At 44.1% G+C, this 12,495-nt stretch overlaps 1 protein-coding gene across 4 annotated transcripts; it reads left to right on the forward strand.

The window, feature by feature from the left end:
• Positions 1–5,087: 5,087 nt before the first annotated feature.
• LOC120651927 (deSI-like protein At4g17486) lies at positions 5,088–11,049 on the forward strand. 4 transcript variants are annotated; one of them, XM_039929567.1, is made up of 6 exons: positions 5,088–5,306; positions 6,383–6,649; positions 7,117–7,234; positions 7,323–7,535; positions 9,083–9,370; positions 10,478–11,049. In XM_039929567.1, exons 4-6 carry the CDS (start codon positions 7,325–7,327, stop codon positions 10,714–10,716), a joined length of 738 nt encoding a protein of 245 aa, XP_039785501.1. In that variant the 5' UTR covers positions 5,088–5,306; positions 6,383–6,649; positions 7,117–7,234; positions 7,323–7,324; the 3' UTR covers positions 10,717–11,049. The 4 variants fall into 4 exon arrangements, with proteins under 4 accessions (XP_039785501.1, XP_039785502.1, XP_039785503.1 ...); XM_039929568.1 differs by lacking the exon at positions 6,383–6,649; XM_039929569.1 differs by lacking the exon at positions 6,383–6,649 and having other exon boundaries at positions 7,174–7,234.
• The last annotated feature ends 1,446 nt before the right edge of the window (positions 11,050–12,495 follow it).

The raw sequence follows: 12,495 nt of genomic DNA on the forward strand, positions 1-12,495 counted from the left end.
TCACCATGCGTATGGCCCCGGGCCCGCCTCCTGCTTGGGAAGAGGCCTGTGGCAGAACCGCCCGACATAAACCGGCTTAAGTGCGCTAACCATCATTACAAAGGCAATTAGGTTTAACCCGCACAACAGACGGAGCACATCGGAGGTCCTGTCGGGTAAAATCCCGATCAAACCACTAAAACCTGGATCGAACAAAGCAGCATAACTCACACGAAGGCGAGTCCAGAGATTACAACACCTTACAAAATATTACACCACAGAGTTTAACATAAAAACAGAATTACAAACCAAGTTCCAAATTTAACAAAGTACTTTTCAAACCAACGTAACAGAAGTTCACCAAAGTCCTTTATTTTAGCGGAAAGTAAACACGGGAACTAATGACGATATGGATGTCTCGAGAAAGCCCGATACAAGACATCACTCGTTCTTGTCATCATTGGTCGGGGACGCATCCCACTCCACGGACCAACCAGGCGGAAGAGTGCAAGGCCAGGTCAAACTGGCAATCATATCCTCAAAGGTTTCACCTGAAACATAATATAGCCACAAGCAAGGCTGAGTATTCTAATACTCAGCAAGGCTTACCCGACTGAGGGTATACTTAACCCTTTATTTAGACATGCAAGGCTTTTGGCTTGAGGGGTTTGTTTTGCCGAAAAGCAATAAAGAGTGGATCCTTAATTGCAGGTTTTAGCTTTCAGGTTCTAGTTCAAATAACCACTCTAAGTGAGCATCTATCCAACAACATACATGGTGAACAAAACTTATCTTTCATCAATCAAACATATTCATTATCATCACCATCAAGTTCCACTTCTTACTCTATGTAGCAGAAGAGTTAAGCAGTCCCATTATCCGTGAGAGGCGGACGATTCGAATCGAATTTGTTAACCTTGCAAGGCAGACCTAAACACACGTCATGTGGTTACTCGCAGAGTCACACGTGCAACATTTCCCCTTTCTTTCCGGGTTGTGGATCAGGGTCACCATCCTCGACTACAGAGTACGACGACTCTGCACCCGCATGTGCGCGCATGAGAAACGACGTTCAAAGAAGGTGAGGGAGAAGTCCACTCGCCGGTCCAATCAGGTACTTAAGCTTACCGATTACCATATTCTCGGCATGTGTTTAGTACGTTCAAACACTTAACTACCACTACCACACACTGCGGCCTTATCAAATTTCACTAAACAGACGGGACATCCCAAGTACCACAGTCCTGCCCGTAGGCCTTATGGTTGCAACAGGTAGAAGACATCCAACTCCTATAATTCTCGCGAGTGACGGGAAATCACTCGACTTCTACCGAACATTAGCATAGCCAACTAGCGACCTACACATACTAGTGTTCAAACATCGGTACCTAGGATTATGCAACTAATGTTCCAGTCAACTCCTGTAAACTTAAATGCACAAATAGATAGAAACAATAATAAGTTGCATAAATTTAAAATAGTAGGACATGCTCCGGGGCTTGCCTTCCTGGGCGCAACTGGATCTGAGCTCTTCCGAAATCAGGTTCGGGTCTTCAGTAGCTTCAGTTAGATTCACTTGAGCTTCACGCTGCTCACTCTCGGACTCGGGCACCAGCTTGTATGTTCCGTCAGCGAGAGTGGTAGTATCTAAATGAGATGCACACGGGTGAGTTGTTGTGATGATAACAACTTATAACTTGCTTCACTATAAAGTTGTAAATCAAACAAAACCCGAAGTTAAAGAGTGAAACACTTCCATTCATATTTTACTGGGCAATCATTTATAGAGTAGTAACTCAACATATCTAACTACACAAGACATCATGATCAACAGCACAGGAAAACTATACTAACTTCCTAAACAAGTGGGAGTAGTTTCCTATAGCAATTAAAACATGGTTGGTTAATAAATCAACAACTCAGCACACAAACAGTAGTAAATTCAACAAAAATTACATCCAACAGAAGGTAAACAGAACTAGCTATCCTGAAAAATTCATCCAAAAACTTGTAGCCAAATAACCCGAACAATTTATGTAATCAGACAACTCCTAGAATAAGATTGAATTATACAGGTTATACCAGAGTATAAAACAATCTCAAACTTTAACAGTAGGTCTAAAAAGGGATGAATTAGCTACTGTGAATTTTTCATGATTTTATCTACACATAATTAATTCTGAGAAAATAAACAAAACAGACATCATATTTACAAGATTTATTTTTAGCTCCTGTTCTAGTAATGAATTGAGGCTCAAACTTCATGGACAAACTAAACTGTTCAAAAAGAACACTCAGAAATATTTTCATGATTTATCATGAATAGAAACTATTTATCATAATTAAAGCCTACTAAACAAGGATTAAATAAAATAAATAGCTACACAAATCTAAAATTAATGAAACTTGTACAGTGGTGATCATCTAGTATTATAAGCACACAAAAAAAGTTTAATACACAAATCTATAACAGAACATCCAGAAATAAAAAGTAAGCTACTCTACTAGATCTAGCCAAAACTAGGGTTTCATCTAGTTATAAGTATTAAGTGATGCTCAAATTTTTACACAAATCTAAGCATGTCATGAAGTAGATACCCACCAAAAATAACCCATAGATAGTGAGTAGAACTCCTAGAATAATTATAACCTATGTAATCTAATCTTTTTCCTAGATTAAAAAGCAGACAAAAAATAAATATGTGCATGTAAATAAAGTTGTAGATCTTGTTGTAAGGATTCCAGAACATTTGGATTTGCATTTTTCTGATTTTTCTACAAATTTCTAGGAATTTTCAAAGTTTACTGTTTTGGGAAACAAAAGAAAAAGAAAGAACTTTTTGCGCAGAGGCCCCTGGAAGAAGTTATCTTCTCGCGGATAGGCCCCTGGCCGGATTTGGGAGCAGGGGAGGCGGCGGTTAGCCGGATTCCGGCGCCTGCGGCGGCCGGCGGCGAGGGGGAATAGGAGGAGGAGCATGTGGGCGGCGAGAGCAACCTCGGGGTGGCCTTGGTTGGGCGCGAGACGGCCGGAGGCGGCGGCTCCGCGGAGCAGGAGCTCCGGCGGCGGCGTTTGGCGGCGGCGGCGGCGGTGCGGCGGGCCTGGGCGGCGTCGAGCAGGTCGGGGAGCACCGGTGAGAGGCAAGGAAGCTAGCTGCGGGTGATGTTGGGCACGAGGATGGGTAGAGGGGTGAGCTCCGCGGCGAGCTAAGGGGTAGCGGCGGGCATGGTGGCGGCGGCGGCCGTTCCAGGCGGAAAAGGGACGCGTGGAGCTCGCTCTCGCGCTCAGGGAGGAAGGAGAGAGGGGTGAGGGCGTTGTGGAGCTCGCGGGATGGTTCTAGGCGATCCTGGGCGAGAGAGAGAGCGAGTGCGGTCGGCCGGAGCGATACGGCGTCGCCGTGGCGCTTCGTCGGCGATCCTCGGCGTGCGCGCACGGGGTGGCGCCGCGTGGCGAGGCCGAGCGGGTTGGGGTGGTCGGTTTGGGCGAACCAGGTGGCGGGGAGGCGGCCTGGCCGGGCGGGCGGCGCGCGGCGTGAGGCCGACGGCCTCTGGTCGACCGGCAGAAACAGGGGAGGGAGGAGAGAGCAGAGAGAGTAGAGAGAAAGAGAGAGAGAAATTTGATTGATTTCAAATTTGAATCTTTCTCAAAATTTTCAATTAACACTCGAAATTTTTTGAATATGAAAGATATTCCAAATTTCAAATCCTACCACTTTTGTTTCAGGCCTACTTTCATTTGGGACCCAATTCAAAAGTTCAATTTGAATCCCGACAAATGTAGTTATTACCCGGTTCGAGCTAAATTCAAATTTTTCTTCGACTTTTGTATGAAAACTTAAATATATTTGAGCATGACAATTGTTCAACATTTAAAACTCTACAAGTCTTATTTCAGGAAAAAGCTCAATTAAACCACGGTTTGAAAATTATTTTAAAACTAACACCACTAAGGTTTTTGAATTGCTAATCATTTCATGTAGACTTGCATTGGGTTAAGGGTACATGACTTGGTGCTAATGACCCTAGTTTAGCAAATGAAACACCTGAGGTGTTACAAGGCCCGGCGTCGCCACGCGCCCCCCGAAGAGGGATGCCCAGTGATAGCAGCCGGAGGCCCGGACCTCCCCCTCGAGGGGTCCGGGACCTCCACGTGTCTCCCGGACCTCCTAGTGTGCACGCCAGCATTCCGTCCAGGGGTTCCGGGACCGCCGCGTGCCCCGCCGCCGCTGGTACACGCAAGACCCTGGCCTGCAGGGCCCACGGAACGCCACCATGCCACATCTGGAGGACGGTACACCATACGGCGACGACCACGCCGTCTGCTGGGGCTGGCAGGACGCCGGCGAGATCTCCGCAAGATCGAGGACGATATCCAGGATGACTGCCACGCCTGACACCATGCCCCACAGTGTACTTCCTACAGTATTCGACCACTGCACCCCCGCGATTCGGGGGAAGACGACGATTTCCACGTTCCCCTGCTCATGTATCCTGTCCCTCCTTGTGACTATAAAAGGAGGAGGCGGGCTTCCTTTAAGGGGGATGGTCACTTACATTTGCGATCATCGCCATACTCTCAGCTCCACTGAGCACTCACCTCAACCGATTCCTCTTCTAGCAGAGACTTGGGAGCCTCCCTCTCTCTCTCACCTCACTTGTACCCCCTACTACAAGCACCCCGGGTGCAAGATAATACAGTGCCCTCGCACACCCCCTTTGCTGGACATACGACCCCGCGGCCGGAATCAGGATAAACCCGTGCGTTACTGTGTTGCCTCTTGCATCAACATCTAGGACGAGGAAACACGTGGCATTTACTAGTTGGGATCCGGACCCCGGGTCAGGACACCGAGAATGGTGGAGCAGGTCGCCGGCCTCCCTTGTCGGCATGTTCCCTCTTGGCGACGAAAATGGCGCCAAGTCCTCGCGTTTTCCCTCCAGCAAGTGCCAAATCATGTCTTTTCCCTCCAACCAGCATCAGATACTGCATACATGTTTTGGCCCTTCGATTTGTCCTGGACGCTCAAGATCTTGTAACTGTTAAAGTTGCAGTGACTATAGAGACTGCACCAGATCTGTGTCCTACTGGTACTAGTGGTACAACAAGAACAAAAATCAAATCAAAAGAGAGAACCCGGGATAAATAATTTTGAGGGGAAAGGAAGACAGACGCCAGCTTCCTTCCACTTCCTCCTCTGCTGGTCGTCGCCCACCACCTCCGGAGTCCGGAGGTGGTCCTCACCTCCTCCCTAGTCCCCTGCCGTGCTCTGCGCTGCCGCCCCTGCGGACGCCGCGAGCCGTCCGTGCCCCACCTGGTTGTCCTTGATTTGGTAATTGCCTCTCCTGTTTCTGTACTCCCTTCTGTCTCCCCCCGTTTTCTCGTCCAATTTCGTAGGTCGTCGCCACTTCTTGGGGAATGCTGCGCCTTACTTCCGATCCACGGAGGAAATTAGCACCTTCTATGGCAGATCTTGCGGGACACGTGCTTTCTCGGTCCAGGCTGCGCTCGTGCGCTTGCAGGCGCCGATTTCTTGGCTTCTTGGCTTCCCTGTAGACAAGTGTTTCTGCTAATGAATTTTTAGTTCGCATGGTGCGAATTTTGTTACTTCAATGTGGTCGTTTGGCGGCGTATGGAACTATTTAGGTATCCAAGAGCAAGGTAGTACTTGATGGCCATGCGGATTGTCTGGACATCCCACCAACTTTAGATAGAGTACAAATCTGACATCTAACTTCGGACTTATTGTGTTTACGAACTTTTGAGAGTATTGGATGTGTACCATCTTTGACTTACCTGAGGTAGCCTTCAGTAGTTGTTGAGTTGATTTTTTTTTTCCTGGCTGAAGGAATTCTAGAAAGGATGCCTATTGCTCTATTCTTTACTCTAATCTCTTGTCCGTGATATATGTCATGTATTTATGCCCACTTGTGCAACAGCTCTGTAATGCATCGCATTCAGCTTTACATGTTTGAGGCTTGAATTGTCAGCACACATCGCTTTCCTTCTTTTGTCTTATAGAAAACGACTGGAGACTTCTTTTGGCTGGATTAGAATTTACCTCTATTATCTTGTACTGAACATAATGACTGTTGATACTTTGCATTCTTTATAATAAATGACTTCTGCTGATTCCTGATCTGGGATTCTCATATACCATATGTTTCACCAGGAGAACAAAATATGATTAGACACAAACAACGCTATTATATTTTTTTTATAAACAAACCACACAAACAACGCTATTATATTGTTTTTTGTAAACAAACCAGTAGAAGCTTGATGGTTGACCGGTCCAATAACAGCAATCAGAGTGTCATGGCCATCTTCTTATTTTGTATTTTTGTTGTGATAGCTCCACGTGTCCATGGCCTTGTAGACTCACAGGGTTCAGTTCATACATTGCAGCCCTTGAGGGTCTTCTGAGAAGTGAATTCTCTTCAAGGTGTGTGGATTTAGGAGACATTGCGAGGCAAGCCCTCGACACCTTTAGGGTGCAGGACTTTACAACCTTCTGGATACGGACCCTTAGAGCTCTTTGAGGCACATATCACGTCCCAGGTCCTCAGTGAGGTTCAGTTTGAGTCGTAGCCGATACTTCTGTAAATGAGTTACTACAAGGCAAACCACAGATAGCTATGCCTGTCTTCTGAAAGTTTAACAGGCCAAACATAGGTACTCCCTCTGGTCTGATTCATTCTTTTTTGTTTTAGGTGAATGCATACGAGACAAGAAAGCAGCAAATGTTCTAGGTTTTGGCATAGTTTAACCATACGGAATTACTGATTGCTAGTAAGTAATTTATAAAGACATTTAGTGGAAAGGTTTCAGTGAAAACACCGAACAATATTTCAAACTGAACTAATCTGTGATATTTAATTATATTAAATACTGTGACATTACAATCTTTGCCAAAGTAGCAATGCGTTCTACATGACAGATTCAATTATTTGTACCATGTTTTTCTTAGGAACAAAGATGACATTTTTGTGTTATATCTGGATATTGTCTTGAAAATTCTTCTGGTGTTTCTTTAGAAGCCTAATTTCCGAATACTGAAATTATCTAGCCTGTGTTGTTTGTTTTTGGTATGTTATTATTGAACTGATCCTAGACTTATTTTTTCTCCTTTTTTCTGTTAGTTTGGGGAACTAGTTTATTGACAGAAGTGTATCACTGATCAACAATACTTGGCCCAGTACTCCTTTCCAAATCAGTATGATTACCCTTACCTACAGTTGGGCTAGCATAGAACGTCAGGTGTGTTAGCTTTCCCCGCCTTTTGTTTGAATACTATCTGGTGCATAATGGATGTCTGATCCTTCTTCCCATTTCCTTTCATGTATAGTCATGATGTCGGGCTCAAAGAAGGAAAGGAATCTCAGCACGTGTTTCCAATTAAGCCAGAAATCTTCCGTTCATTTTTGTTTGTTTTCGAAAGTTCGATCTGCCAGCCCACCACCTGGAAATGCACCAGTTTATCTAAATGTGTATGATTTGACACCAGTAAATTTCTATGTTTACTGGGCTGGTCTAGGGATATTTCATTCTGGCATTGAAGGTATGATGCCCTACACTTTGTTTCATAGTGGCAATACATATTACATAGAGCTACATTGTTAAGCCAGCTTTATGAACTTCAACACCCTACTAAGTTTCCTTGATTCCTTTTGTGTTTCCATAATGTCAACATTACTTCTCTTCCCATAAAAGATTTAATTCGCACTGTTGTTCATTGCTCTGTCCATTTACATCTATGTAGCACTTGATACTAGTTTGCTGTAAAATTTATTCTGTAGTCAGCTGTTTTTAGAATCTTTTGTGATAGTCCTTCCCTAGTTTGAATACTGATTCTATCTTAGGGTGAATCAGCACAACAGTTTCTTCATGGAGATCTTTATTATAGCTTTAATATCTGGAAACAAAGGAATGCATTAATTTTTGAGGGAGTCAGACCTTCCATTAACTCATGGGCCTCTCATTTTGTCGAGGAGGTCAAGCTGCAATCTCAGACTAAATCCTAGCAGTAAGGATGACTTTCTGAATTGGGTCAGCACTGTACAGTAGTTGTCATGTGTAACATCTGAAGTTTCTTACTCCCTGGGGATTGTTTCATCCCCGTGCTCTGTACAGTTCTGTTTCTATTTTCTTTATTTTAATAAAATACCACAGTGGGGGGCCTCCCCCGCTGTACAGTTCTCAAAAAGGGAGAATCAGCAATATCAGTGCATGTAACACTATTCTCTTACAAATAAGCGTGAAGATAGAGTGACCTAAACTCTTTTTGATTCTTTTAAAAACATTGAGATACACTATATTGTACCATATTTTACTCTATTTATCCACACAAGCTTTGGTTATGTCCGTTAACCAAACTGCCACTTTTAATGTATCAAACAGTTTGTTATATGGTTGGCAAAATTCAAGTTTGGAAATCAGCCTAGAATGCATGAAGAACACTGCAATTGATTATTTTGTGAATAACTTTTTGTGCATTTTAAACTTTTGTTATTTGTGGAGAAATGCCATGACAAAAGTTTAAGATATAAAAAGTTCCACCATCAAGTTGAATTTTTTGTTTTAAAAAAGTGTTTTCCTACTATCTTAGGCCACGAATACTTGTCATTTGGACATAAATATAGTCAAACATTAGAAAATTTCACTATCCATTTATTATAAATTTATATTAGAAACGTGAAAGTCGTATGCATTATTTTCTTGAAAATTACTTTCCATATTATTAAAAACCTCACTTTCTTTTACAACCATATGCCAAAAGAAATTGATCATCCAAGTTATAGTTTTGCAGACTATCAATGTTGCAATAGCGCTAAGAATTTGGTTTGGCAATTTTGTTTTTTTTTAATTCACAAAGCTAAATTCACACTTCTTGACATAAGGGATTCACCTTGACTAACTGAATTGCACCTTTGAAATCAGAATGCTGATTGTATTTCATTCTGTTTTCACATTAAATCCTCAGTTGTGGAAAGCCATTGATATTGCCAATTATTCTTATTGTATGATTTATAATACTTGTTTAATTAACTGTTAAATATAGGACTATAGGTTGTGACTTATGGTATTCTCTACCTTGTTTCTTGACAGTTCATGGCGTGGAGTATGCATTTGGAGCACATGACTATTCGATTAGTGGAGTTTTTGAGGTGGAACCTCGGCAGTGTCCTGGTTTCAGATTTAGGAAATCAATATACATGGGAACTACCTGCCTGGATCCTCTCCAAGTCAGAGAGTTCATGGAGATTCAGTCAGTAAATTACAATGGGGATACCTATCATTTGATAAGTAAAAACTGCAACCATTTCTGTGAGGATATCTGCAAAAGGTTGACAGGAAATTTAATTCCAAAATGGGTTAATCGGCTTGCCAGAATGGGTATGAATTCTTGATATACATGCTTTCTCAGCCATTTGTTTTGCTATTTAAGAATTGCTGCAACATTGGATTGTGCTACCTCCAGTCAAGAAAACTTGATGTTTCAGACAGGGCAAACAACCTCTTTGCTGCAGCTTTTACTGGTCTGAAACAGCTTTGGTTGCCGGAGGTAGTATATTGAGATAGATTTCTAGTTTTTCTTTCAGTACTATATATGTTTGTTTGCTGTCAGAGATAAAGGTGAAATGGTAGAGTTGTTTTGGAGTAAGCCAAATACACCGGTGGTCCTTGTGTGCCACTTGAGGTCCAAATAATGCTAATTCCCCTCTTTTTTTTTAACTATGAGATGTGATGATTATATTTATCTTAGATCCTCTGCTTTGTTGCATGCCCGACCCTTCAGTTCCTGCTTGAAAGCAAATGTGCCCCACGGTAGGTTTAGACTTGTAATTAAGAATCCTTTTGTAAACCGTATCGTGAAGGGGTACGACTTCCCCGGCCTATATATATGAAGGCTAAGGCCGATTGAGGGTAATCCCAATTGATTCAATAAAATTGTCCTTTACCTTTTATCTCCAAACCCTAGCTTTTCCAACCCTGATTCTATTCTTCCTACGTCTCCACGGCGTTTGAAGGCGTTTGGAGTGGCCTGCCGATCTCAGGGCAATCCTGGCTCCATTAGCCCCGATGGGGTCTCTCCTGAGTTCGTGGTTCTAGGTTTACGCGGCGTCCCTGTACTAACCAGTCTGATCGGTTGGCAGGACCGATCTGACCGACCTGCGCAGCTCTGTTGGTGAAGATCGTTTGCGATCAGCGCGTTCTTGCGCTTTCGTGTTGACCAGATTTGCGTCAACAGTGGGAAAGTGTGGGAATTCTGCAACAATGCTCACTAGAACTGGTTTTATGTTTAAGCTTCTAGAAAGCCTAGCAGTTTGTGCAAAATGAGACTGGTTGTTTGGTTATTCAAAAGAAACTGCACAGTTTAGTGTGTTCATGTCACTTAACCTCAGTATGTCTCTGCTCATATAATGACTACCTTCCTAGCTTCCATTCCATATCAGCTTTTGTCAATGGCAGTCTCTGAGATGCACCACATTGTATGTGCAGGTGCTGTTTGCAACTGCATTCTACCAGAGTCCCTCAAGATTGACGCAGTCCGTCATGACCCAGATGGCCAAGCTGAAGATAGTGAGAAAAGAAGGCTGACAGGTGCCTTCAGTTGCTTCTCTTCAATCTCTCTGTGCCAAAGACATTTCTCAACGTCTTCGCTCTTCCTACGATCGCCTGCGAAAGGAACTTCTTGGGATACAAAACAGTCGAGTTCTGCCCAATTGAAAACGAGCTGAGAATTGAGGTACCCTGTACATTGCTTTCCCTCATTGAAGCACCAAGATTTTTACCAGCAATCTCTTCTACAACAGTCATCATAGAAGGATACAAAGGTATTTACAAGGTGTCGTGCATGTCTGAGCATTGGCTCCAGCTGTGTTTTGAAATCTGTACAGAGTGTGTAGAAGTTATTCCTAAACTTGAGTTCCCAATACAATGAGCTCTAAGTCCTAAAATATTTCAGTGATATTCTGATATTCTGCTCGTTGCAGCTAGCAAACTGTCCCTTCTTTTTAATGTCTGCTCTGTTGAAAGGGTGTTCTACTTATAGTGACATTGGAGTGATGGTACTAGTAGATGCATTTCGTATGTGACTTAGAGCATCTCCAAGAGCTCTTATATTTTGTTGGCTAAATGTAGAGATTGCATCCCTTTGTATAAAATAAAAAGCTATCTAAACTAAGTGGTAAACCAACAGACTTTCTAAAATTGGACTCTTTGTATATTGTGGTGCTCGTGGGCCCCACACGTCATAGTCTTATCTTCTTCCCCCCTCCACCTACGCATCTTGCTGCCCCACTCGCCGCCCCTGTCGCGGCCTCGCGCCGGCCTTCGCTCGCAACCGCCCACTGCCCTCACGCCGGCCTTCGGCAAGCCCGCCGCGATGTCCGCTCGCCGCCCCGCGTCGGTCTTCGATGCGCCCGCTGGGGCCTCCACGTCAGCCTCCGCTCGCCGCCACGACCGCCCTCATGCCGGACTCTGACGGGACAGGCTCGTGGAGGAGGCCTGGCGGAGGAGGATGGGCGGCGCGAGCGCCAAGGAGCGCAGGAGGGTGGGGTCGGGAGCGGGATGGCGAGCGTGCGGCGCTAGCAAATATGCCCAGCGAGGGGGAAGGAATAGAAAACAGGATAGCTAGCCCAGCAAAATACAAAGGATAGCTAGCTCAGCAAAATACAAAGCCTGTTGGATCTAAGTTTTGATAATTTTTTTCTTCTTTTAGCTAACTCATCAAATATACAAGAGCTCTTAGAGATGCTCTTATGGTTGTATTGCATCTGGGCAGGCAACATGATGCGGTTCTTTCTGGGTTTGTACATGACTGATTCGCTTGTGAAGTGTTGTGCTTCATTGCTGTAAAGCCTGGAGGTTGCTTGATTTGTGCAAATGAAAAATGCAAAGCACTCCCCATTAAGGCATTAATAATATAGGTATAATTCAACAAAACATTATTATCTGAAGCAAGCATATTAAACCCAAGAATGGGGTGATTTCAGAGGGGCCAGCCTGCCAGTGGGCGTTTCCGTATGTGGTACACTACTTAATAGTGAATGGCGTGTGATTCATAGATTCTGTTTTTGTACTCAAGTAACTTTAGGCGTTGGATTACAAAGTGCATACGACAAAAAAGTAATCATCTGTGTTTCAAGGTCCCCCCCAACAATTATGTTTTCGGGTTGCTTTGCTTGGCTATGGTGGGTTTTTCTCTTGTCCCGCGGTTGAATTAGTTAGGCAAAACTAAGGGCCCCATTGGCGCAGCTCCAGCTTCACCCCCACGTTGTCTACTGTAGCATTACTGTATAGTACTGTAGCACGAAGCTGCCACTATTTAGGCCCCGTTCGGGAGGGCTTCACCGGCGGCTTCACGAGCGGCTTCAGGTGAAGCCCTCCCAAACGTTTGTTTCAGAATCGGCTTCACGTGTGAAGCCGGTTCTGAAGCCGTCGGCGGCTTACACAGGCAAGGTGAAGCCATGAAATCGTGGCTTCACGCGGCTTACACATCAATCTAACAAGTGAAA

This window comes from Panicum virgatum, chromosome 9K (assembly GCF_016808335.1).
Source record: "Panicum virgatum strain AP13 chromosome 9K, P.virgatum_v5, whole genome shotgun sequence".
NCBI classification, from domain to species: Eukaryota; Viridiplantae; Streptophyta; class Magnoliopsida; order Poales; family Poaceae; genus Panicum; species Panicum virgatum.

Bases quoted from the DNA above. Each gene is read 5' to 3' on its own strand.
- LOC120651927 (XM_039929566.1), top strand. From the start codon at position 7,286: ATGTCTGATCCTTCTTCCCATTTCCTTTCATGTATAGTCATGATGTCG. The intron at 7,536-9,082 runs GTATGATGCCCT...GTTTCTTGACAG, and splicing joins ATTTCATTCTGGCATTGAAG to TTCATGGCGTGGAGTATGCA. The intron at 9,371-10,477 runs GTATGAATTCTT...TTGTATGTGCAG, and splicing joins TAATCGGCTTGCCAGAATGG to GTGCTGTTTGCAACTGCATT.